The sequence below is a fragment of the Pectinophora gossypiella genome, chromosome 4, assembly GCF_024362695.1.
Source record: "Pectinophora gossypiella chromosome 4, ilPecGoss1.1, whole genome shotgun sequence".
In the NCBI taxonomy this organism is placed as follows: domain Eukaryota; kingdom Metazoa; phylum Arthropoda; class Insecta; order Lepidoptera; family Gelechiidae; genus Pectinophora; species Pectinophora gossypiella.
Genome location: NC_065407.1, coordinates 5536434 through 5552769, shown reverse-complemented (window position 1 = coordinate 5552769; position 16336 = coordinate 5536434). Strand labels below are relative to the sequence as shown.

General features: G+C 35.3%; 2 protein-coding genes across 9 annotated transcripts in view; both read right to left on the bottom strand.

Moving 5' to 3' along the window:
* The window catches only part of LOC126366260 (proton-coupled amino acid transporter-like protein pathetic), a 231414-nt gene that overhangs the window by 79069 nt on the left and 136009 nt on the right, over positions 1-16336 (bottom strand). For 3 of the 8 annotated variants that reach the window (XM_050009325.1, XM_050009332.1, XM_050009326.1), the window contains exons 1-2: positions 14907-15011; positions 13712-13766 (exon numbers count right to left, since the gene is read on the bottom strand). The exons of 3 other annotated variants lie outside the window; for them this stretch is intronic. In XM_050009325.1, coding sequence (XP_049865282.1) covers positions 13712-13766; positions 14907-14922 — 71 coding nt within the window. In that variant the 5' untranslated portion in view covers positions 14923-15011. Of the gene's footprint in view, positions 1-13711; positions 13767-14906; positions 15043-16336 lie in introns of those variants that run through there. 2 more of the 8 variants (XM_050009327.1, XM_050009333.1) reach the window with 1 other exon arrangement.
* The window catches only part of LOC126366253 (cholecystokinin receptor-like), a 268987-nt gene that overhangs the window by 195830 nt on the left and 56821 nt on the right, over positions 1-16336 (bottom strand). The window lies entirely within an intron of this gene.

Sequence of the window (16336 nt, the reverse complement as noted above, 5' to 3'; positions counted from 1 at the left end):
AAAACAATAATCATGTGTTTCTCTATTTATTTATTCTTGCTAAAATGGTATATTTTGTCACTTAATATTTTATTTTGGGTGATAATTCCCCGTTCTGTCAATTCTTCTATTATGGAAATCATTTCATTATCCAATCCTGTGTTGCCAGCTTCTCGCGAAGCTACTAATAATTTTAATCGCTCAACTAATTCGTTAGGATCATCCCAATAAATGTAATCAACATTTTTATTTATTTTTTTTAATACTGGTAAGCCTTCTCCTTTAGCAACACTCTCATCTGTACTGTTTGCTGATATAGAACGAGCTAATTTGAACATTGGTTTTATGATTTGTAAATATTTCCTTCCTTTATTGCTTTTTATAGGTTTTCTTGGATCATAATCTCGTCGATGAGCGTTTGTGTCTATTAACATTTGTTTATAATATGATTTATCGTTTTCAGATATTAGGCTTAAATCAGGAACTTTTTTGAATAGTAACTCTTTTAGACCTGGTGTAATTTGATATATACATCCATTTATTGACATTTGCTTATCATCAATAACCAACCGGGCTGAGCCAAGCATAAGTTTCCCACGTTCATATCTTGCACCAAATGGAACGTCTTCAAACACTTCCGGAGAAAGAGACCATGACGATATATTTTTATGAGGACTTCCATGAGATTCAATAGATTTGAAAGATTCATCTATATTATTATCAGTTGTAATACTTTCATCCCCTGAATCTTCTTCGGTGGTGTTATCAGATTGTTCCTCTACATTTGAAGAAGCATTTTTGTGCATTAATGTTTTATCCAACTGTACATTAGCAAAAGAGTCATCTCCACTAGATTTTATGTTATTCATGGAATTATTTAAAATTTGATTAAGTGGATTAACTATAGGCTTAAAAACGGTTTCCAGTGCTTTTTCATTATCCGACTGGATATCTCTCATCTTACGAACCTTCTTTTTCACTGCCTCTGCAGCATTAACTATCTGTCTTTTTAACGATTGTTCCATTATAGAGATAGCTTAATACGTGTTTTGCTTTGTACAGCGTAGAGACGAATAGGTAAATGAGGTTAAAGTGATACTATTTATAAATATATATGGTTGACGATGACAAAGTTGAGAACGCTATCATACTTGAGATAGACAACAGAATTTTCAGTTTAGTCAAAAACTATAAATGTATCAAACATCTTCCTGTACCCCCCTTCATTTTTTCCACAATCTTTATTTATAACTACATAATTATAGTTGTTACTCCATACCTTTGAACACATTTCTCTAAATTGTGCCCACGACATGTCTGTGCCTACATGTTCATCGTATACATGTTTTAGATTGATATCGTCCTGTTTAAATAATACTATCAAATTTGAATTATCTCTAACAAGTTGTTTAGGAATCTTAGTATAGGTCTGATTTAAATAAAAGCTATCTATATTTCTATGTCTCCCCATAGCAAAATAATCCCGCATGTTGTTTTGATTTTCACAGGCGACGTCGTCGAATATAATTATAGAATTCGAACGAGCCTCCTGCGGGCTTAGAACTTCATCTTTTTCATGAAATTTATAAAATGATACACCCGGTACCATTTTTAACACATTTTCTAAATATTCATACTTTGGTTGACAAAGAGACTTGGAATATACATATAAATTTCTATAACGAAGACCATTTTTATGCAATAAAAGTCCAATCATTAAATTAGTTTTGCCGCAATTAGATGGCCCACAAATAATGCACCTTATTGTATTCGGCAATAGTTTTCCATGACGTCGAGTGTCAGAGCTCGATATAGGACAGATTTCAGGTAGTTTCAAAGCATGTTTCTGTTTCACAAATTTCATTATAAGTATAAAGCGATGACAATTTGTCTATTGCGTGTTATAGCTTTTACAGCAATGAAATGTATTTCTTGACGCAATGTTATTTAAACTTAAATATTGATGTGATATGCTGTCCCGTAGGTTATGAGCATTCTAATTCGAAATTGTGACAACCACAAACGGTGGTAATACTGTTTTACGTTGTCGATTAGATAATTATTTTAAAACAGTTTATTGTTGTGTGAATATACCTACTTTCAATTTGTGAATTGAACATTCTAGACGAGTTTATTGTTAAAACCCCACACGGAACGGAGTGAACGCAAGCGAACGAAGTGAAGTTTTGTGTTTTAACGATAAAAACGACTAGAAAGCCAGGACAAAAATCTAGACTCAAAAAAATGTGATATGAAATCGACTCGTGCTATACTGGTGAGTGTTGTAGTTGCTAACCGATTGATCGTAATATTAAGAACCATCGATGTTATTGGGTATTTCTAGACCATCGAAGTGAAGGGATTCGCGAAAATGTTCTTGGGCATTCTAGACCATCGAAGTGAAGGGATCCGCGAGAGCGCGCGCGATAGCGCGTTGGCGCTCGAGCGATCCGACTGAACGAAGATGGTCTAGAATGCCCAAGAACATTTTCGCGAATCCCTTCACTTCGATGGTCTAGAATGCCCAATAACATACTACTAACGGGTAAGAGGATCCAATGTTGCAAGCCTCACCAGTACATGGAAGTAGCCAATGCTGGTAAGGTGGATCCAACGGGTACGAGACCCGGGCCCGTGCGGAGAGTAATGCGGTCTTCTACCGTCCATCAGTCGAAGATGGCTCTCAGATAAAACATAGATAGTTGAAGTATCTATGTCGGACGCGTTAGAATATGTAGCTTATATCATTAATCAGATACATATGTGATATCTCATGACCACTGAATTGTCCCTTCAAAGTTTCTATAATCTTCAATTATTGTTGTAACTTATGTGACGGTACAGTAATATACTTGTTAGTAAGTGTTATTATCATAAACGCCGCCACAACGGACCACAAAGTAATATTTGTGATACGTTCGCACCGGGATTCAAACTCTGGACCTCAGGATCGTGAGCCCGACGCGCAACTCTCATCTATTGGACCACGGAGTCACTGCCATTCATAGCAATAATGTCACCCAATTAGAGCCAAAACTAGCCCACAAGACTATTCAAATGAAAACAAGATTGCCTAAGAAGTTGACATTTACGACGAAAGTGACATTGGACTAGTTTAAAGTTTTTGTGGACAAATAAGAAGAAAATACCCAAATTAAAGGCAATGTCATTGTAACAGACAGTTAACATTCCATTAGTTTTAGTTTTAGACTTATTGCGACAGGTTCTTATTGGATTTTAGGTGATTTTTTAATGCTCCTGTATTTCTTTCCAGGGTTGCCTTTCAACTTTAAAATACGAATGATAATAATATAATGCGGAACTTTCTAGGCTAGGCTTCCCAAAAAAAAAAACTAGATGGCCCTGTACAATGTTGCCTTCTAATTCACTTATCTTTGTGTTTGGATATCACCATCATCAATTTAAGAGCCATGCTCTTGTCGGTGTAGCATTTCCATTCCAGTCTATCAAAGGCCAATTCCTTGACTTCCCTATAAGACACGACATACGGTCTTTGGATATAAATTATATATAAATGATATTCACACTACCAAGTGTGGTCGTAATGCGGTGCTCAATGCGTCTTGTTCACATATACAGGGTGTAACGGAACGAATGTATCAACTCGAAGTGTGCCAACTCTGTCACTATCTACAAATCACACGCGAGAGTATTGGCCGTCTAAGTTCATATTTGAATTAGCTATGAGCAATTGAATTCCAGGTCTTCATGTAATAAATTTTACACAACACTATCATAGCAATCAGCTGTTCACGGTATTTAACCTTTGACTGAACAGCTACCACCTCTTTTATTTCGGCTTGCCCTAGTAAAAGGGTAAACGTGCTAGTGATGGCCATAATAATATTCCGTTACACACTGTATAATAATAAGTTAACGCCAAAAACGCAAGGATCGTCCCAAACCCACCTATAGCTACACCTTTAACTCGGATGGACAGCTATTCTGCCTCCAATGTGACCGGGTTTTCAGAACAAAGTTTGGCTTTGCCAGTCACATTCGAGCGCACGAGAGAAGAGACTGAGGTCGCCGTTGTCGGATACGACAAGGAGGACTATATATATATATATATATAACTCATATATATATATCAAACTTATTATATATATATATATATATATATATATATATAATAAGTTTGATATACTATAACTTATTATATATATATATATATATATATATATATATATATATATATAATAAGTTTTATATATATATATGAGTTATATATATATATATATATAGTCCTCCTTGTCGTATCCGACAACGGCGACCTCAGTCTCTTCTCTCGTGCGCTCGAATGTGACTGGCAAAGCCATGTGTATATATATAATAATAATAAGTTTGATATTATTGACCCTTTTATTGGAACTAAAGACACGTTTAACACTTTCAAGGACAGAACGTCTAATGACGTTCCGATTCCAAGGTGTCATACTACCTATTATGAACCATCAATGACCCGTGGTCTCTGTCCGTGAAAGGGTTAAGAAAAATGGTTGAACTTCTTTTCAAACAAATATAACAGATACTTCATCTTAACAACTTATACTTATTCTTATGACTTTATGGGTTATATGCCCGAGCAATGAAGAAAATAGGTAATTACTTATTACGTTAAAGGTATCATCATCATCACTACTTTAAGAGCCACACTCTTGTCGTTGTAGCATTCTCCATGCATTTTTTTAGAAAAATAGGGCATTGGTTTCCCTCTTGCCTTCCGCCCCGCAGTACTCTCTCTGACGCAATTGGGATGGTGACCAGAAGGTACACAGCGTCATATTTCTTTGCTGGGGAACGTAGTTTGGAAGGTCCCCATGAATATATTTTTTCTTAATGACTCATCATCATCAGCCGTACGACGCCCACTGTTAAGCATAGGTGTCCCCAAGGATCTCTACGACTATCGGTCCTGCGCTGCCCGCACCCAGCGGCAAATGACGACTCAATGACTCATTATGGTTTAATTATGCTACTGAACAGTAGGTCCAGAAGGCCTACTTAACTTATCATCTTTAATCCCCAAACCCCAAGACAATAGAAATAACACGAGTTGCAGTAAGTAGGTATTAGTAACAGGTACTTGACTATAAGGCCTGCTACACGCACCTTGAGATAAGATAGTGTTATCGAAGATGAACCGATTCGCACTACTTACTTGTTCTCAAAATATTACATAAGAAATAATACAAATTTTACAATAAAATTCCCATTGACATTCAGAACTTGCCTTTCAACTGTTTTAAGTCAGTAGTTAAACAAAAACTTTACAAAAAAGGTTATTATAAAGTTAGTGATTATTTAGAAGATATGAATACGTGGGATTAACAGTCTGAGAACTGATATTAGGCAGCTAAATTACTCAATTGTATACCAATATTTTATGTCTATTATTTTTTTTTTAAAGAACATCTAGGGCCCTGTGCCGAGGTTTTTCTTGCAGCTTCTTTTCCCCGGCTACCTGTATAGGTTGTGAGAAGCTGCAGTAGTTTTAGGCGGATGAGACGTTCGTTGTGTAAAATTGACGATTAAAAGTGTAACTATGTTACCTACTGAATAAAGATATTTTTGAATTTGAATTGAAATAAATATGTGGAAAAAAATGCACCGTTTACCCCACTAGATATTCGATCTGTGTTAATTAGTTAACCTACCTTTATCATGATACAATACGTACATTACAAAACATTTCATTGCACTAAGATAAACATAATAAATGGGGCAAATAAATATGAGACAGAAGCGGTACGGTTGCTAAATAATAATTTCTTCTAGACAACCCACAATAAAATGGTAGGTAGGTAAGAAGGCATTGTAGTACTGTCATGGTTTCCTTTCTTCCATAGTAATGTATGTATTTATATATTATTATAATCATTATTTATTGTTTTTAATGTAGTTTATCTAGTTATATGTACTTATATTTTTCAACATTTTATTTTGCACTGTCTATCCCGCTACGCTTTTCATTAAATTCTTATCCTATACCTAAAGGTTGCCTGGAAGAGATTGCTACCTTAGCAATAAGGCCGCCTGTTGTATTACCAATTTAATTTTAATACTAATGTATTTTTAATGTGATTTAAATGCAATAAAGAGTTTTTGTATTGTATTGTATTGTAAAATAACAAACAATGTTTAGGCATAATATTTACTAATACCTACCTATCATTAATTCTATGCGAATAAATGATTTGATTTGATTTGATTAAAGCTATAGAGTAAATAACAAGCAATCGATCTGATACTCACGCCCCTTATCTCTTTAGGATAGGGCAGATAGATAAGATATCCGAAGACAACTTGTTATATTGAAGTCCAAGATGGGTAATCATAACGAACCGCACTTATTTGTAACATTTTAGTTGTCATCATTATAATTATGATCCTAAAGTTACACTTTTACAACATTCTAATATGATAGCAATTGAACTGAACGCACTCTGATTTTCTGTACGTACTTCTTAACTAAAATTAAGAAAGCAAAAAACTGGAGTCGTTTCAGTTGAAGGCCTGCATAATATCAACCTTGACTTTTTAATTAATTACAACTTTAGCGAAGCGAAGTACCTAGGTACTTCTCGTTTTAATTTAGTACAGCCAGGTACTCAAAGTGTGCAGAAAGCAGATAAAAATTCTTCTGCATAAAACGCGCTGTCAGAATTCTATCAGCAGCAGTGTTATATTTATGAAATTATAATACCGTGCGATTTGGAATAATTAATTTTTTAATTTATTCCACAATAACATAAACATCATCATCCTCAATTTAAGAGCCACGCTCTTGTGGGTGCAGCATTCCTAAACATACAAAACTTATATACTACAACATAATGATTCATATAATGAATATAGTTAATATAAATGGGTGGCCTTATTATTCTAAAGCGATTCAAAAATCCTGACGTGCTTTAAGTTTAAACATTATTTCGATTATTACGTTTACAGCCAACTGCTACACACGACGCCGGGCGGCACGAGCTTGCGAATGGCACGTGCCATCGACTTCTGCCAAGGATACGTGCCGGCGGCCGACACAAACTGAATTCGCACGTCCGCGAGGCATGACAGCTTACCCGCGTGGTCACTGTAATGCCTGCCGGATACTCATACTGATGGATGTAATGTCGATTGTGAATCCTACTTTATAAATAAATACTCCCGGTGAATTACCGCCTTTAACGACATAATATTGACTAGGAACTAGACCTAGGTACTTCGACAAAGTGTAAAAGCTTATTTACAGTTAGTAGTTACTATACCACACCGCGGACACTTCATACAAAACACCTCGTTTTACAAAGACACTACACATCGTTGTTATGACGCGCGCGTGTGTGAGTGTCGTCTAACGCCCATGCGATTGAAAACTAAAGTAAGACCGAGGTGTGGTGAGGTAAACCTAGCTCAGCCGCTGGTGGAGAGCGGAGAGTTGCCGTTCTATACGTAGTAATATTCCTTATTCTATGCTTATACTGATAAAATAACAGTTTATGGTGGTACAAACACGTGTTGTCGGTTACAATACTTGTAACTACAAAGTTTTAATTTAAGGTAAAATATTTATAAACAAAGTAGCTGAATACTTATTTACTTGAGATACATAATTTCCATTTTTTTTCTTGTCTGTACGTATGACGGATACCTAAATCTCTTTCTAGCGTATGTAATGTTGTTTCTCTACGTCGAGGTACGCTTCTTCATTGTCTCCTTAACAAGCGTGGTAAATTGTCCCTTAGGAATAAGTTGAAAATCTATACGACTTGCATCCGTCCGATCATGATATGCAGGGGTAGTTTTCGCTCACGCGAATCCCTCACAAATCCATTGTGTACAGGTACAATCATAATTTCATGCGGAAAACCACGGGGGCTCCGTGGTTCCTTCGCAATGAAAATCTGCACATTGACCTAGGTTTGCCAACCATTGCCCAATGGCTCCAATTAATTTCAAAACTTTTTTTAGATTCTGCTCCGCACCATCCAAATCCTCTGGTAGTTGCGGCTTCCGAACACATCCCGTTCAGGGCCGATACTGAAAAGTATCGGCGTCCGAAGGACGTAATATACGATCGCCGGCCAATCAGCTCGCGACACCTAACACTTCAGAACCCCGATACCGACTCCGCCGTGGTCGACGATTTCCCTCAATCACCGCTTATCGCTATCGACCCAGTAGGGTCGATTAATTCTTTTAAATATTCTTCCTCTCAGACTACGCCGTGAGCCGAGGTTCGCACCCAACTGGGCACCCTCAGGCTTATTGTCTTAAATTTTATACCAGGTGAGAGCCCTCAGCGCTCCCCATTTGTCTGGCCAAGTAGTCAATGCCATTTGCGGCAAATCTACAATAAGTCACATAAAAATCTAAGTAAGTACCTCGAAGTCTATTTATTTACAGAAGCAATCCGATGGGAAATCCAACCTTATTATTTATTATAACTAGCTAAGGATTTACTGAGGTAAATTATTCCGGAACCGTAGCGGCTTAAGCTTGCAAGATCCAAACCAAGACTATGGACAGTATCAATAAATAGGTAATATTAACATGCACCTACATAAGATAAGCATATTAAAATTTTCGTTCCCTATATCTGTTAAAATGTGTGTGGATTGATTATTTCACCACTCGCAGACTGTATTAAAAGGAACGCTGATTGTTTTGCCACTTCGAATATAATTCGGTTTTAGTAGATAATTACAAAGGTTACAAACATGTCCGATAATAAGAGAAGTTCGATGAATACAAAATTAATTTAAAAATAGTAAAGAACTAATATTTTTTATAAACTTTTTTAAAAGGTATTTTTATGTTGCAATTGTCAACAATATCGCATATATTTTTTAAATTGGGTTATTTACCCATTTACTTCCTTTTACAAATCACGTATACCTACTACCGGTTACAAAAGGTTAAAGGACAATATTTATTACGTATTTTAAACCCTGGGGTCTGTTGAACGCCGCCCTAACAACCGCATAAAATATCCTTGAGACCCTTCGCAAAAGATATATTACAAAACCGCACTAGGGTAAGCTGTAGTATTAATTTTGGGAGCTTCCTGATGGTTTTATTTAAAATCTTCCGTTTTCGATGACCCATTTTTTTGTTTTGGTTTTTTCCGAAGGCCAAGGCAAAAGGAATTATGTCCATACAGCCAAGTCTTATGTATTATTTTCTTGTTGATGATTAATGAAATGATGAAACCTAAGACTCCTACTCTAAACCCAAAAAAAATAACTCAAAAGTCGGCTTAAACTTTGGAGTTATGAAGCGGCTTCGTGAGGGCGAAAATAGATAGGTGCACTTTAGGTATTGAATATTCCGATATAATAACACTATCGCGAATATTTTTCGACTAACTTAATGCGATCATTGGTGTTAATTATTTAGATTATTCAATGGAGAAAGCAAGCACGTTCCCGCCTTAAAGACTTTTGAGGACCCATGGACTGATAAATATTATATTTTATGTTTTTTTTTTCTAGGGTTCTGTGCCGAGGTTTTTCATGCAGCTTCTTTTCCCCGGCAATTTGTTGTGTGTAAAAGAACGGGTTGTGAGAAGCTGCAGTAGTTTTAGGCGGATGAGATGTGCATTATGTAAAAAAATTACGATTCAAAGTGTATCTATGTTTACCTACTGAATAAAGATGTTTACCTACTTTTTTTAATTAATTTTTGTTCCTTACTTTTGCGACGGAAAATTCCACTTGATATTAACTCAGAATCATGGTCTGAATCATACCCCTCGGTATTCGTTACGATGTCACTAACACCCTGTGTTTGAATTTGAATATATTTGCATCAATTTGTTTATTGCGTGGTTGCAATATAATTTTATGGATTATTTAATCTTAAAATCATTGAAATAATTCAATAGACATGTTCTGAAATTTGATTAGGGGATTGTGTCCATTCCAAACAAATAATTCACCATAATTATTAATGGGAATTTCGGAGAGTGTAGCTTAATTCCCTGATTAGGTACGATCATGCGCATTTAATGAATATAGTTACACTTAAGTACAATGTCACATTAACTCTTTGTCGAATTGAACTATAAGTCTAATTAAATAGCAAATATGCCAATGCGACAGGGTTCTAAAGCAGGTACATTATATTATTGCTTATGTCTGTAACGTACGTAACATGGATAGGAACTGGTGTATAGTATATACACCCACACCTCGCCAGCTTTGTATAAGTCTCGTGTAATAAAGGGTGATTCTATTGCCATTAACCGGGCACAAAATGTTGGAAACCATGTGAAATGTCAACTGTCTACGATCGATACATATATTTTAATTAAAGTCGAATTCAGTGGTTTACAGCCCGAGCCTTCGAACCCACGTTCTCCAAACAGGGTTATCATGACCAATGATGTACACTGTACAGTTCCCTTACTAATAGTAAAAAACTCCTTAATAGTAAGAACATTGTTCAAATTGATCTTTCTTGTACTCTGGTCGTATCCGCCTTCGTTTTGCGTCTTTTTACTGTTGGGAATATTGATCATATCGTTTATAATTGTATGTGTGTGTGTGTGTATAGTGTGTGTACTCTGAACCAGCGTGCGTAAAAGAAGTATGTCAGGAACGAAGCAAATGGAATTCCACAGTCTTTGCTTACCCTTATGCTTATTTTATGTATGTATGTGTGTGCGTATGTAATATTAAGTGTGTTTGTAGGTAATCATGTTTTCCTTGCGCTGTATTGCCTTGTAAACAGAAGAGTAGTCATGAATTGTGGCAATCCTTATTTATTCTATGTTTAAGTAAATATTTAAACCGGACTTGGCGTATTCCCAAGTGCATAGATATACAATTCTCGTGGAACTGTTAAAACTTTGACTGGACAGATAAAAAAGTACAACTCGTGCGATAACAAGACGAAAACGCTATAAATAACAAAGTATTTACAATATACTTTACACTCTATAAGTGATCTTTTTTGCACAAAAATACAGAAAGAAACTTCTATTAGAATGAAGTTGTGCCTATTGTCTCTTGTTGTCATATTTCGTTTCTATGTCATCCTTTGTACAATTAATGATTAAATAAATAAGAAATATCGTACAAAAAGAATGCTGTTTTGAATTACTTACATAATTATAATCGTGGGCGGAAGGCAAGAGGGAAACCACTGCTCTATTTTTCCCTAAAAAAGTAGCATGGAGAATGTTATATCGAGAAAAAGCTATATTTTTGGGTCTGGGTGCAGATTATTTTTTCTTGCCTTTTGCTGTAGAAACGTTGGGCCAATGGGGTCCAGAAGCAAATCAGTTTTTAAAGACGATTCATTCGATATCAGCTAGCCCAAAGGGTCAGTTTGGCGGTGCAGAGAGGCAACGTGGCCAGTTTTCTGGGGACTTTGCCTCGATGTGACGAGCTGGACGACATTTTTTATTTATAGCTTTTTATTCTTATTTTAAAATTTGTTTGTTAATATTGTTGTGTGGGAATGTACTTGTTTATGTAGTTTTAATTTATACAAGATTAAATCATTAAATTAATGATGATGATAATAACATAATTATAAAATTCGCCCTTAATCATGAACGAGATAGGCAGTGCCAATAAAAACATTCTCAAATATTAAAAATTCCCAATAATAAAAAGAGCCTCTTCAACAAACTTATAACCTGCGGCTATTCCGAATAGAATTCCGAACTTATTCGTTCCACGATGAATTATTGAACTGAATGGTGATTAACACTTTCAAGTACAGAACGTCTACGGACGTTCCGATTCCAAGGTGTCATACTACCTTTTTATTTATTATGAACCATCAATGTTCTCTGTCCGTGAAAGGGTTAATGCATCAACTCATCGTCCAAATAATCCAACATTTTATTTTCATAATGATCACACATTTGTAAAGATAATTATAAATATAATATTTAATTGAAAGTCTTTAAGAGAGAATATAAAGAAAAAGAAAACAAGTACAGCGAATCTACCCAGCTAAAAAAAAAACACGCAAGCCTATTTTTGTCGCAAGCTGAAACCTTGAATTTATAGCGCGAAGTAAGATGTGAAAGGCCTCGTTCTGATACCTATACTTAGTTGTTGCCCTCTCTCTCTCCATCATAAAATGATAATACAAAATATTCAGTGGATGACATGGGCGTATCCGGTTTTTAACTAAAGGCAACTTTTATCAGAAATTTCCTTATACACAAGAGTATTCTTGTGGACAAAAAAATCAACTCAAGTTTTATTACTTACCGAGCATTTGGAAAAATACTCTGGTTTAAGCAAATGAGTCACATTATTTTATCTTATTTTCTGACTTTGGGAGTCTGTATACATTGCCTTTGCCATTTTTAATGTTACCTACCCACTTATCTACCTACCATGTGGCATAAAGAGATAGTGACATCGTAACGAGTGCTAAGGGGGATGAGTCGGCTCATGATTCTGAGTTAATATCAAGTGGAATAATATAGTAATAGTGGAAGATTTTGTTAGAGTTTGTTAAAACAAGGCATTTTCTAAACATCACTATTCGGAAGAATTTCAGAGACAGAACAGAATACCTTGGTTCATACTTTTTAGAGCGTAATTTATCCGTAGCAAGGTTTTAGTTTTCAACGTTATATTTTTTTAGAAAATCTCCTTATGGAATGTGAGTCTTTTTCTTTATAGAATTTCAGTGCTTGTTTCATACTTCTTAGAGCGCAATTATTCCGTAGTTGGGTTTTATTTTTAAAACTTATTTTTTTTAGTTAGCTATTAAACTCGGCAACAGAATTCGAGTAGATTGTTTTATCCACCAGTATAATTATTTAGTTATTTCATTATAGGTCGATTCAGATGATCCACGAAAGTAGTTCCATCTACGTCGATTCGTTTTAAAAATGGCAGGATTTTTTATTTAAGGCTTGCGTTTGACCACAATCTCACCTGATGGTAAGTTACAATGTGGTCTAGGGTGGATCACGCTTAGCTAGCAATAATGTATATTCACTGTAGCCTTGAAGACTCCCAGATAATAACGAGTTGGAAAAACAGACGACGCGCCTGTCAGTTCCAATCCTTCGCTGTTCGCATCAAAGAGGAAGAGGCGAAACGTTTAGAGCAGATTGGTGGCATGTCCACAAGAATGATGGATGATGTAAGGATGAAATACCTACCCGCTGACGCCTAGTTGTTTTGTTGTAGGATGGAGTGAAGCCGCCATTTGTTACACTATTGTCCTATTATGAATATAATGTGTGTCTTATTTTATGGGCACTAAAATGTTTTGTGGTTTACATTGTGTTTCTTAGTTTGACACATTGAGTTAGAATGATTACTGAGGGGTGAGTAAACTAGCTTCCCTTTGTTCAATAAGGTAAATAATTAAATAAACACACATTTTTTTTAATAATTGTTTTTTACCTTGTTTCACTTTGGTCATGAGGTAGGTCTGTATATAACCCTTCCGAACTGGAACATCTTACGTCAAGGTCGATGCTTATCTGACGTCACGATTTGGGAAAATTACAACTTTAAGAAATATTTTTGTGGATTTGCTGCATAATAATATGGTATTAACTGCTTGGGTGAGCTGTGGTAGCACAGTTGGGTTCGAATCCAGCACAGGCCTAAACCAATGATTGTTTAATTCATGATTGCATAAAAAATGATTATCATGTTCTCAGCGGTTAAGGCAAACATCGTGAAGAAACCCACATTCCTGAGAAAAGCAGACTAACTAACCTAACCTGTATTGGGCTGGATTTCCGTTCGCGGGTTGGAAGGTCAGACGGGCAGTCGCATCTGTAAAATACCAGACCTGTCAAATCGTCAGGTTAGGTAAGTGGATTCTGTGAAAAACGGGGTAATTCTAGGGAGATGATAATGGTAATAAATACTTGGCCGGATAAATGGGGAGCACTGAATACTCTCACTTGATAAAATACTAAAATACTTCATATAGAATATAGGCCCTATCTATTGAGATAGGACACCATGGTAGCGCCACCACGGTTCATTACATCCATCTTGGGATGAATATCTGAATGATTCCGTTTGTGTGTCTCCTGTTTATGTTTAAGTATATATATATATATATATATATCTTGGTTCATTACTCACAAACTTACCAACTGCAAAAATACAACCACGAAAACGCAACAACCAGATAAATTGAAAATAAAGTAAACTTATTTGTTAAACCAATGACGTCAAAACACAAGCGAGACGGTCAATAAGGTAATTAACTGTAACAATTTACATTATATTCGGTTCAGTAGTTTTACCAACAGAAGATGGAATAATATTTAGAAAATTAATGGTATTGTTTCAAGCAGCGAATTATTATTCAAATACTTAAAAAAAAAAAACAATGAATCAGGTATTAAAATACAGATTTACTCACAATAGAATGCGAGAATTAAACAATTTTAGTTTGAATTAATTAAGATAATCAACATCAGAATTGGATTTAAAAACTACAAGTTGAAGAACTTACATTAATAATTAATTATCATGTAATTATTTATCACATAACATTGTTATGGCATCACGCCTGTATACCCGAAGGGGTAGGCAGAAGTGTATAATAGGTATATAAGGACCACTCCACGCTAGCTATGTTTAAGTCCCATGTAATAGGAACTGAGCCTATTGCAATTGATCGGGCACAATTCCTGGTCGACACGACCATATTTTACTATTTATTGCATAAACCTATGTTTAAAAATATATATTAATAATTAATTTCCTTAATCAGATTGAATCTAAAATGCAACCATTGCAAAAATAAAATTAAAATGGCACAGATAAAAGTTATTAACACAAATATATTTTTAATTTAAAATACATAAACATACGTAAATAAATAAACATAAATTGAGGTTAAAATTTTCGTCTTGAAAATCTTAAAGAGTTAAAAATAAAATAATAATCATCACAAACCTTGAAGGCACACCATATAATTGCTAGGTAATTGGCACTCGCGCAGTCCTAGCCACAAAAAAAAAAAAACCAGAGGTGCTAAATCCGCGACACTCAAAATACAACTGGCTTACTGAACCATAAATCTATGCGCAAGAGTTGATCGACGCGATCTGTCACACGAATCGCTATCTCACTCAAACGGGATTTTCTACCTTGACCCAATGTTTTAAAGTAATTTTTTGCTTGGCAAAAGGACAGCTTTTCAAGGACTCGTAGTGTGAATTATGAAACTAACTATGGGTTGAACGAATCCATTGACCTTATAGTACAATGTTTAAGTAAATATTAAGTTATATTATGATAACTGGGGGAACACTAGTGAAGGGCCTCTTCCTTCTCTATCTACTCAGTCTGTATCCACCCTCTGCTGGCTATAGATCTCTCTTTCACACTATATTTTCCAGCCCTGTGAAAATCTTATCTTGATATATTATGAGAGCCGTGGCCATGGCGGTATACCTCTGACACTTAAAATCTCCTATTATCTTTATCTCCCTCAACACTTATGTACGTACGACACCCACACTCACACACATACATACACTCACCCTCACACACATTCATCAGCACCCTCACACTTAGATGTAACCTTTTCTTATTCAATTTTATATTTTTTATTTATTTATTTATTTTATTTTATTTATTTCACATATACATAGTCATTACAGATAAACCAAATCGACAATGTATGCAAACTATTTACTAAAAAACTTTAGACTGATATTAGTGAATTCCGCCAACGAACATGTATATAAATCTGTGTCCGGGTTTTCTTGAGCTATTTCGTTAATCGCGCGAGTAGCCCGGGCAATAGGTGAGTGCTTCCCGAGGTTGGTACGACCAATATCTACTGCGAACATTGTAGGAAGACGCCTAGCCGAATGTTCAATATTGGGTACAATTAACCTTAGACATTTAAGTATATCAGGGTTGTGGATGTACCCCCTGAGTATCTTATATACATATAAAACTAATGCTACGTTCCTTCTGACCTCTAACCGGAAATATCCAACCATGCCTAGAACAAATAGCGATGGATACATCAGCGGATAAAAGGGGTATATTCCATATAATCTTAAATATAACGCTCTTGTGAATTTGTTTTGCAACTTCTCAATCATCATAGTATATTATACCTTTTTTATTTATTATACCTTTTTTTCACGACATTACAGTGCCGAAGCGCTAATGCGCCGTGAAAGTTAAATAGAGGCACACGCAGGTGCCATTAATAGGGCATTACAAAACAGAAATCACAAAAATCACAATACTTAAACTACTTACTTACTTAATTTATTATTATTCATATTTTAAGTTTCACGTGTTTATTATTTTTAAAACTTGTAAAACTAATATTGTACCCTACCTGAAACATATTTTCTTTTTTT